Here is a 22,096-nt window from a genome sequence, read left to right as displayed (position 1 = left end):
GTAGGGCTGGGCACCCTCATTAAAATGTCTGGCGTTCTGTGCAAACATATCCTGCTTGAATATTTATTTGTAAATTAAAGATTTAATAGAAATTATAATATGTACAGTACTTTTGAAAAGTTTTAAGCAGGTGTGAAAATGCTGTAACGTAAGAATGCTTCCAGAAATAAAAGTGTTAATAGTTTATTTTTTTTATCAATTAACAAAATGGAAAGTAAACGAACAGAAGAGAAATCCAAATCAAATCAATATTTGGTGTGACCACCCTTTGCCTTCTACAAAGCATTAATTCTTCTAGATACACTTGCACACAGTATTTGAAGGAACCTAGCAGGTAGGTAGTTCCAATCATCTTGGAGAACTAAGCACAGATCTTCTGTGGATGTCGGCTGCCTCAAACCCTTGTCTCTCCATGTAATCCCAGACAGACTCTGATGTTGAGATCAGGGCTCTGTGAGGGCCAAACCATCACTTAAAAGCACTCCTTGTTCTTCTTTTCAGTGAAGATAGTTTTTAATGAGACTGGCTGTATGTTTGGGATCATTGTCCTGCAGCAAAATACATTTGGGGCCAAATCACATGCCTCCCTGATGGTATGGCATAATGGAGAAGTATCTGTTTGTATTTCTCAGCATTGAGGACACCATTGATCCTGACCAAATCTCCAACTCAATTTGCAGAAATCAGCCCCAGACCTACAAGGAACCTCCATCATGACTCACTGTTGCTGCAGACACTCATTATTGTACCACTCTTCATCCCTTCGGCGAACAAACTGCCTCCTGCTTTCTTATTTTGACTCATCAAGTCCAGACCACCTGCTGACATTTTTCTGCTCCCCAGTTTTCGTGTATAGTTGAGTCGCTTAGGCTTGTTTCCACGTCGGAGGTATGGCTTTTTGGGCGCCATTCTTCCATCTGCACAAATTTCTCCGGCCATAGATGGGTGCACCTCGGTCCAACTGGATTCTGCCAGCTCGGTGCTAATGGCACTGCTGGACATCTTCTGATGTCGAAGGCAAGGAGGCATGATGTGTCTTTCATCTGCTGCATTAAGTTTTCTTGGCAGACCACTGCGTCTACGGTCCTCAATGTTGCCCGTTTCTTTGTGCTTCTTCAAAACAGCTTAAACAGCACATCTTGAAACCCCGGTCTGCTTTGAAATCTTTGCCTGGGAGAGACCTTGCTGATGCAGTAGAAAAACCTTGCGTCTTGTTGCTGTGCTCAGTCTTGCCACGGTCTGTGACATGAAAGTGTCTTCCACAACCTCACCTTAGTAGCAAAGTTTGGCTTCTCCTCACCCAGTTTTAGGGCCTGTTCACATGATATCAGGTCCTGATCAGGTGCAGATCTGCAGACGCGGTGCTACTGATGCAGTGCGTTTTTGATGCGTTCCAGTAAAAAAATGGAGTGGGGCTGTAAGTATGTTAGCTGCAGTGCGTTTTTGATGCGTTTTGCGTTTCCTGACCGTCCAAAATGTGACATGCAGTCGTAAGCTGAACGGACTGCGCACGTAAGAACTGTAGCCCATAAAACACATAGGGATACATTGGGATGCATTTTTAGTGCAGGAGCGTACGGATCAGGTCAGCAAACGGACGTCGTGTGAACAGGCCCTTAAGCCTCCTACACAGCTGTTTCTGTTTCAGCTACTGCGCCTGCTTGGTATAATTGGTTAATCATACACCTGACTCTTCTCCTACAAAATCCCTAACTTTGCGCAAGTGTAAGAATTGATACTGGTTTAAACCCAAAAGGGTAGTCACACCAAATATTGATTTGATTTAGATTTTTCTTCCGTTCACTCACTATGCATTTTGTAAATTGATAAAAAAATTAAATGATAAAAATATTTATTTTTAATGGTCGCACGCCTTCCATACACTGTACGATTCTCGTACGATCGCGGGATTTCCTCTGTCCTGCACTCATTACCTGTACCTGATACAGGTAATGAGTGCAGGACAGAGGAGCCTCTTAAAGAAGAAGGTACAGGTCTGTGAGAGCCAGAACTCTTGCTTGTTTGTAGGTGACCAAATACTTATTTTCCACCATAATTTGCAAATAAATTTGTTCCAAATCAGCCGATGTGATTTGTCTGGATTTGTTTTCTCATTTTGTCTCTCATAGTTGAGGTCTACCTATGATGCCAATTACAGGTCTCTCTCATCTTTTTAAGTGGGAGAACTTGCACAATTGGTGGCTGACTAAATACTTTTTTGCCCCACTGTATATATATATATTTTTTTTTATTATCAGCTCAAAACTTTCAAAAAGATGTAAAAAAAAATAAAAAGTAATCAAAATGTTAAAATACATCCTTTTTATTATAGCAAACAGCAATGTACAAATATAATACTGAATAATGCAACATACACATTAGAATAGAGCAAAAAGTCATGTAAAAGCAACAGTAACAAACTCCTCATCTTTTTCCTCTTATAAAACCTGCTTGTTTGCCATGAGTTCATGAGCTAGCCACATCACCAGTGCCATTTATACTGGCTTGGTAAATAAGCCTGGTTCCCCCCGTCTCTCCTTTAGCCTGGGCTTGGAAACGTCAGTGTGTTATGTTGGGCGTACAGTAACAAAAGATCTAGGACAAAATATGAAATTCTTATGAGACACCAAGAGGCTGGCAAAATGCAACACACTACTGCCCCCCAATGCTTATGATAGGATAGGTTTACAAGCCTTCTCATTAGAGGAATTCTCTGCAAGCTGAGATTTTCTGGCACCGGGTTTATTTTGCTTTGCTGCTACGGAGTCAAGCTGTTTCTGGATATTTAGGAAATATTTGGCCTGTTTTTTTTCCCACTATGAGCAGACAAATTTAAATACACTTCTGCTGGGACCAGCTTGCGTTTTGTAACCAAAATGCAGATTTGCAAGAAGAAATAAGGACTAAATTGGAGCTGTTGCCTATGGTTACCAAATCAGAATTCCTTTTTTTTTTTAAATTATTTTAGAAATTAACTTTACTTTTACTTGTTAAAAGATAAACTCCGGCCTTCTCTTCAGTCTTGCACACTTATACAGGCTCCTGCTTACTCTGAAGCAAGTCAGAGCCCACCTCTTTTCCTGGCTGGATGATGATCAGCATCATCTAGCACTCTCCGCCCCAGCCGCACCATCGGAGGCCCACCCCCTTCATTCACTGGATTTCAGTTCATGGAGGCTAGTATCACATGTGGGTATTACCTAGGGAGGTCTGCATGCAAATACATTCCCCCACTCCTCCAGACTGACCTTTACCCATCAAGGCATTTTGGTATTTGCATAACTCCTCCCAAAAGCCAACCCATCTCCTACATCAGGGCTGAGGGATCTTGAGATGAGTACTGCAGGAGGGTGCTGGGATGTTTTAAAAAAAAGCCATGTACAGTACCCTACCGGCCCCTCCCACCAGCCATGATCTGCCTGCATTGCAAAGAGATGCACAAACGCCCAATGATGGCCATGTTGTGCCTATGGATGTGACATGGTTGGCCATGTTGTGCCTGTGTGTTTGTGGAGACACAAAAAGCATACTAGCACAAACAACGGTGACTCCGTAGGACCCTACAAGGGAAAAGAGCCACCCTAAAACAGTATATAAGGACCTGTGCTCAGAGGACCAGCTGATTCTGTAGAAAACTAGAACTTTCAATCATCAAGAAGCAGCATCCATTGTAAGCAATTTCATCAGCTTTCGAAATGGAGTAAAAGCATTTTGGCTTTAAGGCACCGTTTACACCAGGGCGTTTCGGTGCATGTTTTCCGCACCGAAACCCCTTTTAAATCAAAATCCCATGTATTCCTATGGGGGCTGCTCACACATAGCAATACACCCATTTAAAATAGTCCATGAGCTTCTTTTGTGGCGCTTCTCAGCTTGTTTTGCTCTATAGACTTCAATGGAAATGTGCCAAACAGCTCGCTTTTTCGACGGGTTTTTTTTTTGCATGTTTTTGCAGCTGAGACTGCTTTTCATTGGACAACTGAAAATGAGCCCTAAAACACTCTTGCATAGGAAAAGAAAATGCATGTAAAACGCGCACAAAAAAGCTACCAGAAAATGTGCAAAAAAAAAGTGCTGAAACGCTGTCGCCATGGTGTGAATGGGGCCCAATATCATTTAAATAAAACATGCAGAATATACGTTTTTGCTCAATTAATACTATCAAAAGCGGTCCATATTTTTTTTGTATGTGTTTATAAATAGCAATTTTTTTCCTCTTCTACTTTTTTACCATTCAACAATTGGGTGCACAATTTCCGATTTCTTCTTGCTGACACGGGTAGAGCAACCCCAGGTGCCAGGTAACTATATAGCCAATACATATACGGCAGCATTTTCACCCTTTTGAGTGCAAAAGGTGAAAAAATATTGTTCAATGAGAAATTTAGGAACTACCTGTATGTGAAAATAAACTGCATGGCCCAATCTAACCCCGAGGGTAGGTTCACACAATTTTCCGGTCCAGATCTGGAATGCAGAGCATTGCGTTTTTACAGCGTTCCGGAGCTGGGTTTTTTTTAGGTTAAAATGAGCTTTCAGGTGCGTTCCATTGCGTTTCCATGTGTTCCAGTGCATTCCAGACAAAATGAGACCTGTAGTATTTTTCTGGTCTGGAGCAGACTGCACTGGTGTGAACAGAGGCCAGAAATAGTATAGGGATACATTATAATGCATTTTAGGTCCGGAAACAATCTGGTCTGGTCTGGAGATGATCTGGATGTGGTGTGAATGGGCCCGGAAACAATCATCTAATATGACAATCAGGTCGGCATCAAGGTGATAGGACACTCAGGTAGGAAGACCCAACCTTTAAGACAATGATGGCTGCCACATCTGATCCTTCAATATCCTTAAAAGGAGAACTATGGGGTTAAGGCTTTTCCCCATAGTTCTCCTTAGGGTAACGGGAGGACACAAACTAGCGTCCTCCCGTCACCCTAGGCTCAGTATACCGCGAGCTACAGCTCGCGGTATACTGAGACACTGCAGCTGAAGCAGATCCCAACAATTATGTCTGGATCCGCCCAGCTGCGCGAGTGACAGCTGGCTCTGCCTATATAGAGGCAGACCCAGCTGTCCCCGCCCCCTCACCCATCCGATCCGCCAGTCAGCGCTGGTGGATCGGAGCGGGGGGAATCCAGCCCCTCCCCTGTCACGGCAGAGAGCTGTGACAGGATCGAGAGGTGAGTGAACGCCGGTACGTGTTCGCTCACCTCTCGATCTACTGAGCCGACCTGTGACAGTCTCATTGTCACAGGTCGGCTAGAACTATGAGGTGAGTAAAAAGCACTCATCTCATAGTTCTCCTTTAAGACAGCAGTATGAGGTTGACTTGTGTCTGCCCAGCAAGTGCTATTGGAAAGAAACATTGGAGGATCCAATGCCACAAAGTACAAGCAAAGGTCTCCTCGTCCATTTCGGAAGTTCTGTCCATAATATGGACAAGTCTTAGAAAAAACATGTGTCGTAACCACTACATTCGGCTTTGGTTTATATAAAGGATCTTTTGATACCATTTAAATAGATCTGTATGACTTGCTCAATATTTTCTGCAAATCCCAGCAGGAAAAATCTCAGCACTATAGAATAAAGCAAAATAAACAGGTTCTATGTAACAGCTCATCACCAGTTAACAGAAAGAGGTTAACTCTTTGAGTGGAAAACCTCTATATCGTATCATGATATCCCATTCACACTAATAAAACTCACTGCACCTGTGCTCGTCCTTATGGGCGCACTGCATGGCATGCTTCGTCCTGTCAAAAGGAGCTGCATCTGTATTACTTTCACTATAATTACCTGCCTGCATTTGGAAAATAAGAATATTCAAATAACAGAAAATAAAATAAATAAATCACAAAAGGAAAAAAAATCCCCACACAAAAGCACTTTTCCCCCTATTTTTACAGGTCTCGTGTCTGTAAACAGTAATTTCCATACACACAACAGCTGCAGGCTCATTCCAAAACCGATCAGCACTGACCCAAAAATATGAGCCTATATAAAATGGGCGAAGAAAAATTCGTAGTGATGGGGTTGGACAATGGCGCTGAATTAGTTTCATAGAGTTATTGTCTCTGCAACAATTGTCTGAGCAGTTATCACTTGGAATAATGTTGGACAGAGGAGCCTCTTAAAGAAGAAGGTACAGGTCTGTGAGAGCCAGAACTCTTGCTTGTTTGTAGGTGACCAAATACTTATTTTCCACCATAATTTGCAAATAAATTTGTTCCAAATCAGCCGATGTGATTTGTCTGGATTTGTTTTCTCATTTTGTCTCTCATAGTTGAGGTCTACCTATGATGCCAATTACAGGTCTCTCTCATCTTTTTAAGTGGGAGAACTTGCACAATTGGTGGCTGACTAAATACTTTTTTGCCCCACTGTATATATATATATTTTTTTTTATTATCAGCTCAAAACTTTCAAAAAGATGTAAAAAAAAATAAAAAGTAATCAAAATGTTAAAATACATCCTTTTTATTATAGCAAACAGCAATGTACAAATATAATACTGAATAATGCAACATACACATTAGAATAGAGCAAAAAGTCATGTAAAAGCAACAGTAACAAACTCCTCATCTTTTTCCTCTTATAAAACCTGCTTGTTTGCCATGAGTTCATGAGCTAGCCACATCACCAGTGCCATTTATACTGGCTTGGTAAATAAGCCTGGTTCCCCCCGTCTCTCCTTTAGCCTGGGCTTGGAAACGTCAGTGTGTTATGTTGGGCGTACAGTAACAAAAGATCTAGGACAAAATATGAAATTCTTATGAGACACCAAGAGGCTGGCAAAATGCAACACACTACTGCCCCCCAATGCTTATGATAGGATAGGTTTACAAGCCTTCTCATTAGAGGAATTCTCTGCAAGCTGAGATTTTCTGGCACCGGGTTTATTTTGCTTTGCTGCTACGGAGTCAAGCTGTTTCTGGATATTTAGGAAATATTTGGCCTGTTTTTTTTCCCACTATGAGCAGACAAATTTAAATACACTTCTGCTGGGACCAGCTTGCGTTTTGTAACCAAAATGCAGATTTGCAAGAAGAAATAAGGACTAAATTGGAGCTGTTGCCTATGGTTACCAAATCAGAATTCCTTTTTTTTTTTAAATTATTTTAGAAATTAACTTTACTTTTACTTGTTAAAAGATAAACTCCGGCCTTCTCTTCAGTCTTGCACACTTATACAGGCTCCTGCTTACTCTGAAGCAAGTCAGAGCCCACCTCTTTTCCTGGCTGGATGATGATCAGCATCATCTAGCACTCTCCGCCCCAGCCGCACCATCGGAGGCCCACCCCCTTCATTCACTGGATTTCAGTTCATGGAGGCTAGTATCACATGTGGGTATTACCTAGGGAGGTCTGCATGCAAATACATTCCCCCACTCCTCCAGACTGACCTTTACCCATCAAGGCATTTTGGTATTTGCATAACTCCTCCCAAAAGCCAACCCATCTCCTACATCAGGGCTGAGGGATCTTGAGATGAGTACTGCAGGAGGGTGCTGGGATGTTTTAAAAAAAAGCCATGTACAGTACCCTACCGGCCCCTCCCACCAGCCATGATCTGCCTGCATTGCAAAGAGATGCACAAACGCCCAATGATGGCCATGTTGTGCCTATGGATGTGACATGGTTGGCCATGTTGTGCCTGTGTGTTTGTGGAGACACAAAAAGCATACTAGCACAAACAACGGTGACTCCGTAGGACCCTACAAGGGAAAAGAGCCACCCTAAAACAGTATATAAGGACCTGTGCTCAGAGGACCAGCTGATTCTGTAGAAAACTAGAACTTTCAATCATCAAGAAGCAGCATCCATTGTAAGCAATTTCATCAGCTTTCGAAATGGAGTAAAAGCATTTTGGCTTTAAGGCACCGTTTACACCAGGGCGTTTCGGTGCATGTTTTCCGCACCGAAACCCCTTTTAAATCAAAATCCCATGTATTCCTATGGGGGCTGCTCACACATAGCAATACACCCATTTAAAATAGTCCATGAGCTTCTTTTGTGGCGCTTCTCAGCTTGTTTTGCTCTATAGACTTCAATGGAAATGTGCCAAACAGCTCGCTTTTTCGACGGGTTTTTTTTTTGCATGTTTTTGCAGCTGAGACTGCTTTTCATTGGACAACTGAAAATGAGCCCTAAAACACTCTTGCATAGGAAAAGAAAATGCATGTAAAACGCGCACAAAAAAGCTACCAGAAAATGTGCAAAAAAAAAGTGCTGAAACGCTGTCGCCATGGTGTGAATGGGGCCCAATATCATTTAAATAAAACATGCAGAATATACGTTTTTGCTCAATTAATACTATCAAAAGCGGTCCATATTTTTTTTGTATGTGTTTATAAATAGCAATTTTTTTCCTCTTCTACTTTTTTACCATTCAACAATTGGGTGCACAATTTCCGATTTCTTCTTGCTGACACGGGTAGAGCAACCCCAGGTGCCAGGTAACTATATAGCCAATACATATACGGCAGCATTTTCACCCTTTTGAGTGCAAAAGGTGAAAAAATATTGTTCAATGAGAAATTTAGGAACTACCTGTATGTGAAAATAAACTGCATGGCCCAATCTAACCCCGAGGGTAGGTTCACACAATTTTCCGGTCCAGATCTGGAATGCAGAGCATTGCGTTTTTACAGCGTTCCGGAGCTGGGTTTTTTTTAGGTTAAAATGAGCTTTCAGGTGCGTTCCATTGCGTTTCCATGTGTTCCAGTGCATTCCAGACAAAATGAGACCTGTAGTATTTTTCTGGTCTGGAGCAGACTGCACTGGTGTGAACAGAGGCCAGAAATAGTATAGGGATACATTATAATGCATTTTAGGTCCGGAAACAATCTGGTCTGGTCTGGAGATGATCTGGATGTGGTGTGAATGGGCCCGGAAACAATCATCTAATATGACAATCAGGTCGGCATCAAGGTGATAGGACACTCAGGTAGGAAGACCCAACCTTTAAGACAATGATGGCTGCCACATCTGATCCTTCAATATCCTTAAAAGGAGAACTATGGGGTTAAGGCTTTTCCCCATAGTTCTCCTTAGGGTAACGGGAGGACACAAACTAGCGTCCTCCCGTCACCCTAGGCTCAGTATACCGCGAGCTACAGCTCGCGGTATACTGAGACACTGCAGCTGAAGCAGATCCCAACAATTATGTCTGGATCCGCCCAGCTGCGCGAGTGACAGCTGGCTCTGCCTATATAGAGGCAGACCCAGCTGTACCCGCCCCCTCACCCATCCGATCCGCCAGTCAGCGCTGGTGGATCGGAGCGGGGGGAATCCAGCCCCTCCCCTGTCACGGCAGAGAGCTGTGACAGGATCGAGAGGTGAGTGAACGCCGGTACGTGTTCGCTCACCTCTCGATCTACTGAGCCGACCTGTGACAGTCTCATTGTCACAGGTCGGCTAGAACTATGAGGTGAGTAAAAAGCACTCATCTCATAGTTCTCCTTTAAGACAGCAGTATGAGGTTGACTTGTGTCTGCCCAGCAAGTGCTATTGGAAAGAAACATTGGAGGATCCAATGCCACAAAGTACAAGCAAAGGTCTCCTCGTCCATTTCTGAAGTTCTGTCCATAATATGGACAAGTCTTAGAAAAAACATGTGTCGTAACCACTACATTCGGCTTTGGTTTATATAAAGGATCTTTTGATACCATTTAAATAGATCTGTATGACTTGCTCAATATTTTCTGCAAATCCCAGCAGGAAAAATCTCAGCACTATAGAATAAAGCAAAATAAACAGGTTCTATGTAACAGCTCATCACCAGTTAACAGAAAGAGGTTAACTCTTTGAGTGGAAAACCTCTATATCGTATCATGATATCCCATTCACACTAATAAAACTCACTGCACCTGTGCTCGTCCTTATGGGCGCACTGCATGGCATGCTTCGTCCTGTCAAAAGGAGCTGCATCTGTATTACTTTCACTATAATTACCTGCCTGCATTTGGAAAATAAGAATATTCAAATAACAGAAAATAAAATAAATAAATCACAAAAGGAAAAAAAATCCCCACACAAAAGCACTTTTCCCCCTATTTTTACAGGTCTCGTGTCTGTAAACAGTAATTTCCATACACACAACAGCTGCAGGCTCATTCCAAAACCGATCAGCACTGACCCAAAAATATGAGCCTATATAAAATGGGCGAAGAAAAATTCGTAGTGATGGGGTTGGACAATGGCGCTGAATTAGTTTCATAGAGTTATTGTCTCTGCAACAATTGTCTGAGCAGTTATCACTTGGAATAATGTAAATTCATATCCACTTTCTAACAAGCCAGGATTCTCATTTCCATAGAGACTTGGCTCGCTGCCACCGCTACCCAGTTGTCTATTTACTCCTAATTTGCGTTTCCACCAGGGCACTTCTTAGACTAAACAATGGTGCTAGGTGTCGATCATCAGATCTGTTTAAAGCTTTATTTACAATTACGTACTGGTGAGTTATAGGGGGCCCTCAGCTTCCCCAGAATTCAGCACAGAGCCTCAGGGCAAATTACCAGCATCAGTTACCTGTCTGAGATTTTTGCATCTCTGGTAGATACAAGGACACTTCAGTTGGCTGTCTAATGGTGGGGTCCTCTCAAGTTCAAGACTGGACAGTGTGAGGACTTCACAAGAGCAAACTGGTCAGTGCGGGCACGGACTAAAGCACTGGACCACCAGTTGTCACTTGCGGAAAAGGACTGGCAAGGGACATGGACAGTGGACTTAGGTTAGTATAAAGCAGCTTCTGGATCTAATTAAAAACATTAATATAAAGAATATGGGTGGCAGGATGGTGGGTTGGGAGATGGAATGCATATGCTCAGTGCCCAGTGGTGGCCTTTAAGGTTTTTCAATAAACAGTGGAGAATCTTTCTCAACACATTTCTCTAAGTCTACTACAGAAAATTAAAAAGAAGAATATATATATATATATATAAAAATCTGTTCTCAGATGGAGTGGCTAAAACACCTCATCAGGGGCCAAAAATATGGATGCACCAATACCGTTTTTTGCTACGGGTACTAGCCAATACAGAGTACCGATACCGATGCTTTCGCTTGCATGGAGCCGGCTTCCCGGGAAATCAGGAAGCCGGGCGGCAGGTAATGATACGACGCCAGGCTTTCTGATTGCCCCTGAAGACAGCTCAATTGTACTTGGCCAATCAGGAAGCTGATTGCCCAGGAAGCCGGCTTCATGTTCCCCCTACGGCACTGCCAGTCAGAGGAAATTGTCCTCTGACTGGAAGTTACGGTATCGGGGAAGGTATCGGAGCATTTGGGTGAATATGAGTATCGGTGCATCCCTAGCCACAAAGAACAAAAAAGGGAGGCAAGCCTGGTCTGGTACAAAGACGCCTGTAGCCCACCCGAGGCAAAATAAAATAAAGATCCACAACAATCTGAAATCCATGAGAATATGAAAATAAATACCATTCCACTACCTCAAAAGAAGCCAAGCTCAGGAGGAAAGACGGGGACCCATCTAGACTAAGATGTTCCCTCACTCTTCCCTGTTGGGCCCAAAAGACATCGGAGTGACAGCAATTCAGCACAGAAGTCATCCCAGAGCTTGAGGGCAATCTATAGGCATCAATGGCCTGTATGACATTTGCACATCTTTGGTAGGATACTTGCAATGGTAGCAACACCGATACTGATGAATGACTAAAGACAGACCTTCCGCTTAGCGCACACATTATCAAAATTGCATGTTACGTTTATATCAGTATCTACAGACCAGGGAAAGATCTGCAAAAAAAGTTTACAAGCAATGTATTTGGGATTGCCATTTATTCCCTCAACAAGCAAGGAAAGAACAACTCCGGTCACTTTATTTTTGGCTGTATGTCCATTGGAGAGATTTATTTTCACTTCATTTCCTGGAGACAAAGCAGGAAGTAAGGATAAATCTACCACATTAGGGAAAGTCCCCTCAGATGCCATACGAACAATTCTCGTGACAACTGGAAAATTTAGGATTTCACATCACTTTTTGTCTCGGTGACAGTGGTCACCAGGACAAATAGAGAGAGCAAACCCACTGATTGGAGACACAGGCAGCAATACAAACTGCACAGGCGTTCTAACCCTTCTCTATCCTAATCAAAAGTAAAACCAAAGCTTTGGCTGTACATACACTTGAAGTTGATGTATGGCCGTGCAGTGCATTGTGGGACATTGCCGGCTTTAGAACTCAACATCTGCGTTCATAAAAGGCAGTTTGTTTTCTCCTGCCCTGGCTGGCACAGAAGAGGAGTGGTGAGTCGGCATGCATGTGCCGGTTCCATAGAAATATCATTAAGGAGGGTGAACTCTGACAGGAACCAGTGGCTGGGTTCTCATCTGATCGCCAGCAGGAAATGGAACCCAAAAGCTGATTTACATATGCATACGAGACATCCCGGAGTCTGGCCATTCTTCAGCGATTCTTCACACATGTCAAACAGAAGATGAGCATAGAATGTAATGGTTTTATTTCTCCAAGTCTCCAGCGTAGAGCCCACGACTCTCCTTGTATGTCACGCAAGATCATTCTGAGAAACAGAGTGTAAGGCAGACCCATCTGAAATGCATTACTCAAGTCTGTTTTTGTCTTTTTCCCCTATTACGCAGCTTCGCACCCTCACACAATAAAACTCAGTTCTAGCTACAAATTCTACCTCGTCTCTAACACTGCCTCCCTCTAGACTTGCAATTCCAATATCCAGTGTTGCTGGTCTTCCAAGCTAATTGACGGCCAGCATCATCCAACCCACTTCCTGTGAAAACAGGCCGTCAATGACACACCTCCTGGGGGTGCATCATCATGAAACCCGGGTTCACAATACTTCTGTACTGACTACCGCTCAATCCAAGAGGAAGAATCACCCACTGCAGCCATCAACGAAGAAGAGGAAGGATCCATGATGTCACGGATTCTGAAAACTGCAGGAAATAAAAAGGTCAAAGGCAGGGTTGGGCAACTCCAGCCCTCCAGCTGTGCTTTAACTACAAATCCCAACATGCTTCTGCCTCTGGGAGTTATGCCTGTAATGTCAGTATTGCAATGCCTCATCGGACTTGTAGTTCCATAACAGCTGGAAGGCCAGAGTTGCCCACCCCTGCACGAGTGGGAGATCAATGGCTCAGTGCTATTTCTCTGTCTCCATGACCTATTGAGCCAAGATATCAGCCACACAAAGAGCAGTGATTTCAATGAGTCTGCAGGCTCGCATTGTGAGATGGAAGTAGTAGTAAAGCAAATCCACCATGTAGATTTGCAAAGCAGCAAGAAAGAACTGCATGTGAGGAAAAAATATGGTTGCCCCACATAAAGCAACTTATTCATAGGAACGGGGTTTATAAAACATAACATGAGAAGATTTACATTAAGCTGACCTATTTTAAATGTTTATCTATGAACATGTATATTAAGAACACCTATTCTGCATAGAACTGCGGCTGCCACGCACGTCACTGCACCCACCCCTAGTCAACAGGGTAAGGAAGGGAAGATGCCCTCTATATCAGCCTGGATGCAATTTAATGTCAATCAAAAAACTGAACTCCGGGCACAGTAACTTTCATTTAAATAAATTCCTCAACATTGTTTTAGGGGATGTGCACACTCGGGCACGATATATCACATATGGTGGGAATGCCCCAAATTGAGACCTTTTTGGAACCGGCTTTATGCTCTAATATTTAGGGTTACTGGGGTGAGAGTCCCACGAGATCCCCAATATGTGTTGCTGAATTGCCCGATTCCAGGACTGTCTAAAGCTTTGGATAAATTAATTACTTTCTTTCTGTTGGCAGCCAAAATAACCATAGCTAGGGCTTGGAAAACACCAACAATTCCATTCCACTTGGTCAAACAAAAAATGTTGTGGATTATGGTCCATGAGAAACTTCACAGCATCCTCCAAGATAATAAAAAAAGTTTTGAATTGACCTGGTCCCCCTGGTTGTTATATACAGGGGTGCTGGAAATCGGGTAATTTTCATTGTATAACTTTTCTGGAATTTTTCTCTGGGGACTATGTTTAAGGTTTAAGTAGATGTTGGGCTATTTGGTCGGGGATGGAGCTACTCTTTTCGGACACTTAAGCTGTTCTGCTTCCTCTAGTATCTATTTCCTTTTCCTCTTTTTGTCTGTTTTTTTTTTTTCTTCATGCTCGCACATGTGAGCCGTTTAGTACATAGATGCTGGACAGAAAGTATTCTATTGATATAGATATGGAGGAGATCATAACAAATGTTTGCTTTAGACATAGGCGGATCCCTAGGCCAGATATTCCTCTCAGACTGTTCTGATTTTTGATTTTAGTGATGGGGGATAAATTGGCAAGAATAGGTGGATAGATATGTTCTGTTGTACAGAACTATTATATATTGTGTGTATGGCCTCTAGTGATCCCCTCCTACTACTTGATTATGCTAATGTGGAAGAAACTGTAAGGCAATTGTATGCTATACTGATTGTGCATCGTGTGCTATTTTATTGTTTTATTGTACTTTGGAAAATTAATAAAATACTTTGAAAGTTAAATAAATTCCTCAATATAGTATATAAATCCACTTATTAGACACCAAATACATTTGCAATTACAGACATCACCTTGTAAAAGTAGCAATGACATCATCACTGTGCTGTGCATAGTGCTGAGCTGTGGCAGGGACTCAGCAGGCTACACCCACCACAGGCTTTGTGCAGAAAACTACAGGAGAGGCGGAGACAAGACCAGTCAGCCTGCACAAGGAGACAGAGCAGCAGTGGCTGGTCTTTATTAAAGGAATCTCCTGAACTAAAAGGTAAAGTCTCAAACTGGATTACTGAACATATCTGGCAGAAATACTCAAAAGCACAACAAGGTTCAAGTAAGAATACACATGATAGGAACTCCAGGAATTACAAAACGAACCCTTGCACAGGGGCTTACCGCACACTGCAAGGGTTAAATGCTTGTTTGGGTCTCAAATAAAGCAGATATATTTACCTGATCCTTGGCCCCCGCCAGGCTCCCAAATCGGTCCCCACAGCCTCTTCTTCCCCGGGCTCTGGCGGTCTAGGGACCACAGACTTCATCATGTCTAATGTAGATCCATTGACTTCCATTAGGCCCCATTCACACTGAGCGATTCACAAATTGCGCGTTTGTCGCACAAATGGTTGCATTGAACAAACTAGAATCGCAGCAAAATCCGCACCAAAAAGGGTCCTGCTGTAGCGACGCGCGACAGCGACGGACAGAGCCCCATTGCCATGCATTGGAGAGCGATATCGCGCGGATTACCGCGCGATAAATCGCTCAGTGTGAATGGGGCCTTAGACGTAAGGACGCCGGGAGGCATTCCATAAACGGAGCAGAGGGGAAGATAGGCGAGTGCATCTTCTTTATTTGTGCCCTAGACCCAAAAGAGCACTTAACCCTTGCAGTGCGGGGCAGTCCCACAGCAAGGGTAAGTTTTATAAAATCCCAGAGTTCTTTAAACCTGCCACAGATTTCACTGACCATAATAAAAAGAAAATTGCTGCAGGAAATGTACTTATAATATACAATGCAGGTTCTGTGATAGCTTACAATTTAGAGGTGCACCGAAATGAACATTTCAAAACTGAAAGTTTTTTATTTTAACTTTTTGAAATATTTTATTTTTATTTATTAATTTTTTTTTTTACTTTTAGGGGCTTCAGGGAAATATTGGGGGTATAGACCCCCTGATATTTCCCTTTCGAAAAAGAGATTGAGGACACAGAGTCCTCAATCTCTTTTGCTGCAGCCCCAGTTATCAATGAACAGGAATCCTTTATGAGTGTTCCTGTTCATTGATAACATGAGGACAGAGCATGGTTACTATAACCACAATTATGAATGAACAGGAGGTGATGTAGATCACTTCCCACTCATTCATAATTGAAGATATAGTAACCATACTCTGTCCTCAATTCTTTACAAACACTGACTGCTTGTACCCGCTCTCCATCATGACATGCTGTCACAGGAGGCTGAGTGAGCAGAGCTCGGCAAGCTGTCTCCGCCCACACACCGCTCTCCTCTGATCTGTGACAGGAGGCTGAGCGCTGCGGGGAGGAGAGACGACGGCCGCTCGCAGCGCTCGGCCTCCTGTGACAGTTTCTCTCCTCCCCGGACCCAGAGCAGCGCCCAGCGGGGAGGAGAGAAGATCGGATGCACCGCTGTATCGGACAGAAAATGGCACTTTCGGCATTATGCCAAAAGTGCCATTTTCGGCTGATACGTTTCGGTGCATCCCTACTTACAATCATACAAATAACAGCAGCCTTGCTTTGCTCCCTTGGCTTAGAAGTCCCGGGTTCCTGGAGAGATTGATAACATGCAATTCAGACACAGTGGTCCTTACACACACACACACGTGTATAATGTTATATACTCACTAAGAGAGCTAGCTTTTGGTACTTTTGTTTTAGCTCTGCTTGGCTGTCGGATGGATGTGCCCCGAGAATACAGTACCAGTCCTTCTGTGTCGCTGCACTTGAAGCCATGAGCATACGTTCATCTCACATCTTTGAAAGCTTAGATAAACAAAAAAGAATTTTTCAATTTTTTTGGTTTTACATATTTTATTTTCAATATTGTGTAATAACACAACATGCAAAGTACATGACAATCAACACTGGTTTGAAGGCATAGTATTGGCATTTCCGCACTGTATCCAGTACAAGCATGATTATTCATAGGTTATATAAGCCCGGGGTTGGGTGCATTGAACCGTTCACATCTCTGCGGTGCGATCCTGCATTGCACAAGACTGCATATGTTACACTGTTCGGTGCCATACTCCCGGCGGCAAAAGTCGCCGGGAGTCTGTTTAAACAGCCCCGATGCTGGCGACGTACACTGTACGTCGTCAGTCACGAAGGGGTTAAAGGGTTATTAAACCCTAACGTTTTTTTGCATATATCTACTGCTAGCAAGCAAAAGATATATGCAAAAACCTAAATTAAAAAAAACAAAAAACTTTTGAATCAGGTTTAAACGTACCTGTGTCGTCGCCGTGCGCTCCTGTCCGAACATCTGAAGAGTCTCAGGCGGTCGCAAAGGATCTTGGGGTGGGCGCATGCGCAGTTCAGATGTTCGGCCGGGAGACGAGGAGAGACACAAGGTAAGTCTACGGAGCAGTGTGCACCAGCAGACACAGTGGGACATGAGAGAAGAGAAGAAGGACAGAGGAGTCAGCGTTGTATCGGAGACCCGCACCAGCGCTGGAGGGACGGCTGAAAACTATAGGAAAGAAGATGATCGGATCAATAGGCATCATTTAAGGCAGTTGTTCTCAACCTGTGTAACCTAAGGACCCACATTTGCCCTTGGTCATTCAGTCGCGACCCAAGTTGCACTGCAATGGAAAGCATAGAATTGCTGCACAGAGCGTTCCAATGCGGGCAATCGAAATGTGGGTGGGTGGTGTGTTTGGGGTGCCATTTAAGTGAATGGCAGCACACCTCCCACACCAGAATGCGTGGTACAGTGTGTTAATCGCACAAGACTATGCGATTACCGCACTTAACTAGTGTGTAGGGCCCTCAAATACACTGACAGACACAATCTCACACATTCACAGACATTCTAACACACATATACACACTCCAAAAAAAAATTATTTATTTTTTCCTAAGATCCACCCAGTCTCCCAACCTTACGAGAACTGGAGTGGATCCTCAGCCTTGGGTCCAGTGTGGGCTGCTGAACTGTGATGGAGCTCCATCCATATGTGCATTGCTTGTACAGCTCCCTTGCACGCCCTGTAGAGGTGCCGGGAGCCAGAATGTGAGATCACTCCGGTCCAGATCACCTCTATAGTACACGTGGGGGAGCTGTAAGCAATTCACGTAAAGATGGAGCTCCCTCGCAGCCATGACCCCATCCCACCTTACCTCAAGCTGATGCTCAGTACCGGGAAGCATATTTTGAATGGCTGCTTGGCCCAAGAACTGACAGTGCTGCGCTAGGGGGAGGCTGAGGAGCCTCTCACCTAGAAAAGTGGAAGACATGCGGCAACCCACCGAACACGGGGTCGCGACCCGCTGTTGGGTCACGACCCACCAGTTGAGAACCAAGGATTTAAGGTAAGTCCAGACACTAACATTGGGTAGGGAAAAATAAAAAATTGCCTTTAATGTCACCCCAATGCACCTACCGTGTTTCCCCGAAAATAAGACCTAGTGCTATCTTCAGGGATTTCTGTAATATAAGACCTACCCCGAAAATAAGACCTAGTTCGGGGTAGGTCTTATATTACAGACATACCTGAAGATAGCGCTAGGTCTTACCTTTGAGGTAGCTGCACATGTAACTATTCTAGTGTCTTTTTTCGTGAAAAAAAATAAATAAGACACTGTCTTATTTTCGGGGAAACACGGTAGCCCTCACATGTGCCTTGAGTCGCACTACAGCACATGATAACTTATTACCATGCGTCGCAGTGTGAATCAATTTAAAATAAAAGGGTCATGTATTTATTTTAGTGTGATTTGTCTGTGGTTAAGAAGAACTCAGGGTAAAAATTTTATTAAAAAGGAGAACTATGGGGTCAGGGCTTTTCCCCATAGTTCTCCTTATGGTAACGGGAGGACACAAACTAGCGTCCTCCCGTCACCCTAGGCTCAGTATACCGCGAGCTGTAGCTCGCAGTATACTGAGACGCCGCAGTATACCGTGAGCTGCAGCTCGCGGTATACTGAGACGCCGCAGCCGGAGCGGATCCCGACATCGATGTCGAGATCCGCCCAGCTGCGTGAGTGACAGCTGGCTCTGCCTATCTAGAGGCAGAGCCAGCTGTATCCGCCCCCTCCCCCGTCCGTTACGCCAGTCAGCGTTGGCGGATCGGAGCGGGGGGAATCCAGCCCCTCCCCTATCACGGCAGAGAGCCGTGACAGGATCGAGAGGTGAGCGAAAGCCGGTATCTGCTCGCTCACTTCCCAATCTACTGAGCCGACCTGTGAGTCTCATTGTCACAGGTCGGCTAGAACTAGGAAAAACACTCACCTCATAGTTCTCCATTAACCCTTGCAGTGGGGCTACCCCTGCACTGCAAGGGTTAAGTGCTAGCTATTGCCTAGGGTCAAAAATAACATACTCACCTGACCCTCCAAGCCGGCCACCACAGCGCTCCCTCCTGCCCATTTCCGCTGCGCAGCAATGGTATGTCCCTTGGCTTCCTCACGTCCTATACACTGTGTAGAATGTGATGACTAAGGGACCTTAGGCTGCTGCAGCTGAAGGGAAGAGAGGCTCCCGGGACCGGCCTAAGAACAAGCCAGCTCAAGGTAGGGATGCACCGATATTGCGGGTTTTTTTGGTACTCGATGATAGTGAATACACTCAGTACTGATCATTGAGTGTTTGTATTCCGCTCTCCATCCTGACTCGCCTGTCACAGGAGGCTGAGCATGGCGGGAGGAGAGCTTGGCCTCCCATGACAGCTGACAGCTCTCTCCTCGACCTCCTGAAAGCTTCTTTCCTCCCCGTTAGGTGCTGATCTGTGTCCCCTCTGATCCCTGCTGCCTCTGCCAACACAGGCGGGAGAGAGCATCAGGGATCAGAGGGGACACAGAGCGGCACCCAGCGGGGAGAAGAGAAACCAGGGATGCACCCCATTTTTGGCCACATCAGTAAATTTCGGTGCATCCCTAGTTTCAACGGTCACTTTTGGGGTGCCATTAAGAAATGACACCACAAGCATGATGCAGGTTTTGAACGCTTTGTGTTCAAGGACTGGCACGTGTTCACACAACACATAGCTGTGAACAGGGACTAAAGTCAACAAATACTCAAGAGTGGAGACATCCACCAGCTTAGTCACCGGTGCCGACATGCTCCAGTTGCCAGCTCTCTAGACATCCTGACTACAGCAGGGAGTGATGTAACGCCGATGCTGCTGCATGGGAGCCATTTATTCTAGAACCAAGTTGTGACGAGAACGTACACTGAGCTGCACGGTTGTGAAACTGAACGGTTTTCCCCTAATTAATTTGCATGGCTCCACCCACACAGACACCATCCATTCACAGATCCTTTGACAGAATCTGTGAAAGGAGAAAACGACATCTCTCATCAGGCACTGAGTTAGAGGGACTTGCTGTTTTCAATGGAATACAAGTGCGGTGACTTGTAGTCCAGTCATTCTTCCTCACCTCCATGTTACTGAATGCTCGCATCTCAGTATGGACATGGCTGGGAGGAAGCGTCTGCAGAAGTCAGAGCATTGCACCCGCAATCCACTGATCACAGTTGCAATGCTTTATTGGCTCCTATGCAAAAAAAAATGACAAGACTTTTTGCCTCATGAGGTGAGATGTCGGCAAGATCTGGGTGGAGAGATGGCCCTTACCCATCTCCCTAGGCCGGTGTTCTATCGAAAAGGCCAACTCGTCAAGATCTACAGTTCGTGACGTCACCTCCGGTGACTTGCCAGTAGGAGACTGCGACGAGGTGACGCTGGTGCGCCAGCCATGGCAATTTTTGAATCCTCGTCGAGTTCTCCAATTCCAGTCAGTGCGCCTGCGCGGCTTCACAATCCTCGTCAAGTTCTCCACCTGGGCGCGCAGTAACACCAATTAGAGAACTTGATACTGCTCTTGGGTGGCCGCGAAGGCACAGTGACAAGAGCTGGAGAACTTACCAAGGATTGTGAAGCCACACAAGCGCACTGACGGGAATTGAAGAACTCTACGGATTTTGAAATTACCAAGGCTGGCGCAGGCGTAAAAGCGCCATCGCCTACTGGCAAGTGCCCGGATGTGATGTCACGAGTTGGAGATCTCGATGAGTTGACCATTTCGATGGAATACAAGTGCTCTGTCGAAATGGCCAACTCATCGAGATCTCCAACTCGTAACTTCACATCCGTTGGAGATTTCAACGAGACGGCACTAGTGCGCGTGCACCAGCCTTGGCGTTTTTTCCAAGCCTCGTCGACTTGCCCAATTGCCTTAGGTTTGCCTGTGCGGCATCGCAATCCTCATCAAGTTCTCCGACTGGCATCACTGCTTGTGCTATCGGATGCCCGCGCAGGCTCACTAACGCAAATTAGAGAATGTGATACTGCTCTTAGGTGGAGGCGCACTGACGGGAGTTGGAGATCTCGACAAGTTGGACATCTCAATAGAACACCGGCTCTCAGCAACCTGGAACATCTGACCAGAAATGGGGCAGCAGCCACACTGCAAACAATGAGCAGCAGAATGGCCATTTCGCCCTGCCTGCTGCCCCACCCACGCGACCCAAAGAGATGCCACCTGAAGCTGCTTCATTAAAAGGACAGGCCTGAACAGGTCCACACTGGCCTCCAAACCTCACACCATAACACAACCGGGCCACACTATTAGGCCATCTGTGACGCCATTTACAGTTAATACAGAGCAACCCGCCAATAATAAGACACTATAAGACTCCAACCACCTCTCTCTCCGTCACCATCCAGCAAACCCACCAGGTCACACCGCTCAAAGCAGCTCCTTCATCCGCCACTCGTGCGCCATTCAGCAGGGAACTACAGCTCCCGTCATGCTTAGCGAACCCACAGCGTCACGATTCAATATGCTAGCAACTTTATTGTCCAATTCAAACGCTTTCTGGCGTGTTATTGTTGGGGTTCCATGGCAACCAGCACGCATCAGTCCCCATCCCGCTGCTGTTTCCTGCACTGTAAGTTGTCGATTGTGTGAAATATCCATTTTTCTGGGATGCTGTTATATCAGTTTAGTGATGAAGCCGGAACACAGAGGGTAGAGAACACTGCTTCTATGGTAGAGAAACCTAAGACAGCTCCTGTGATGAAACTTCTGCCTGGCAGCCTGTATGATGTTGTGTTTGCTGACATGGGATCGCTGGTAGACAGGAGATGAGTTTATTTTATTTAACCTAAAAATCTGTACATTGCATTTCCATCTGTTTTTATTATCTGAGGGCCTATTCACACGAAAGTGATCAGTTGCGGTGCGTTAACACATATGCATTAATGTGCGTTTTGTTTATTATGAATGAGCTGTCATGTCAACGCACCACAATGGGCAAAAAAGTGCATGACCCTTTTTCCAAAATCCATTGCACCACAACACA

The 22,096-nt window shown here is 44.7% G+C and overlaps 1 protein-coding gene across 1 annotated transcript in view; it reads right to left on the bottom strand.

Annotated features, from left to right (window-relative positions):
• Positions 1–21,497, bottom strand: part of DNAJC24 (DnaJ heat shock protein family (Hsp40) member C24) — a 54,156-nt gene extending 32,659 nt beyond the window's left edge. The window contains exons 1-2 of the mRNA XM_018567842.1: positions 21,467–21,497; positions 16,411–16,548 (exon numbers count right to left, since the gene is read on the bottom strand). Of these exons, the coding sequence (XP_018423344.1) occupies positions 16,411–16,524 (114 nt within the window). The 5' untranslated portion in view covers positions 16,525–16,548; positions 21,467–21,497. The remainder of the gene's footprint in view (positions 1–16,410; positions 16,549–21,466) is intronic.
• Between the last annotated feature and the right edge of the window lie 599 nt (positions 21,498–22,096).

This window comes from Nanorana parkeri, unplaced genomic scaffold (genome assembly GCF_000935625.1).
Source record: "Nanorana parkeri isolate BGI_ZX_2015 unplaced genomic scaffold, ASM93562v1 scaffold30, whole genome shotgun sequence".
NCBI classification, from domain to species: domain Eukaryota; kingdom Metazoa; phylum Chordata; class Amphibia; order Anura; family Dicroglossidae; genus Nanorana; species Nanorana parkeri.
The sequence above is the reverse complement of the archived record's forward strand: the minus strand, read 5'-3'. Positions and strand labels throughout refer to the sequence as shown.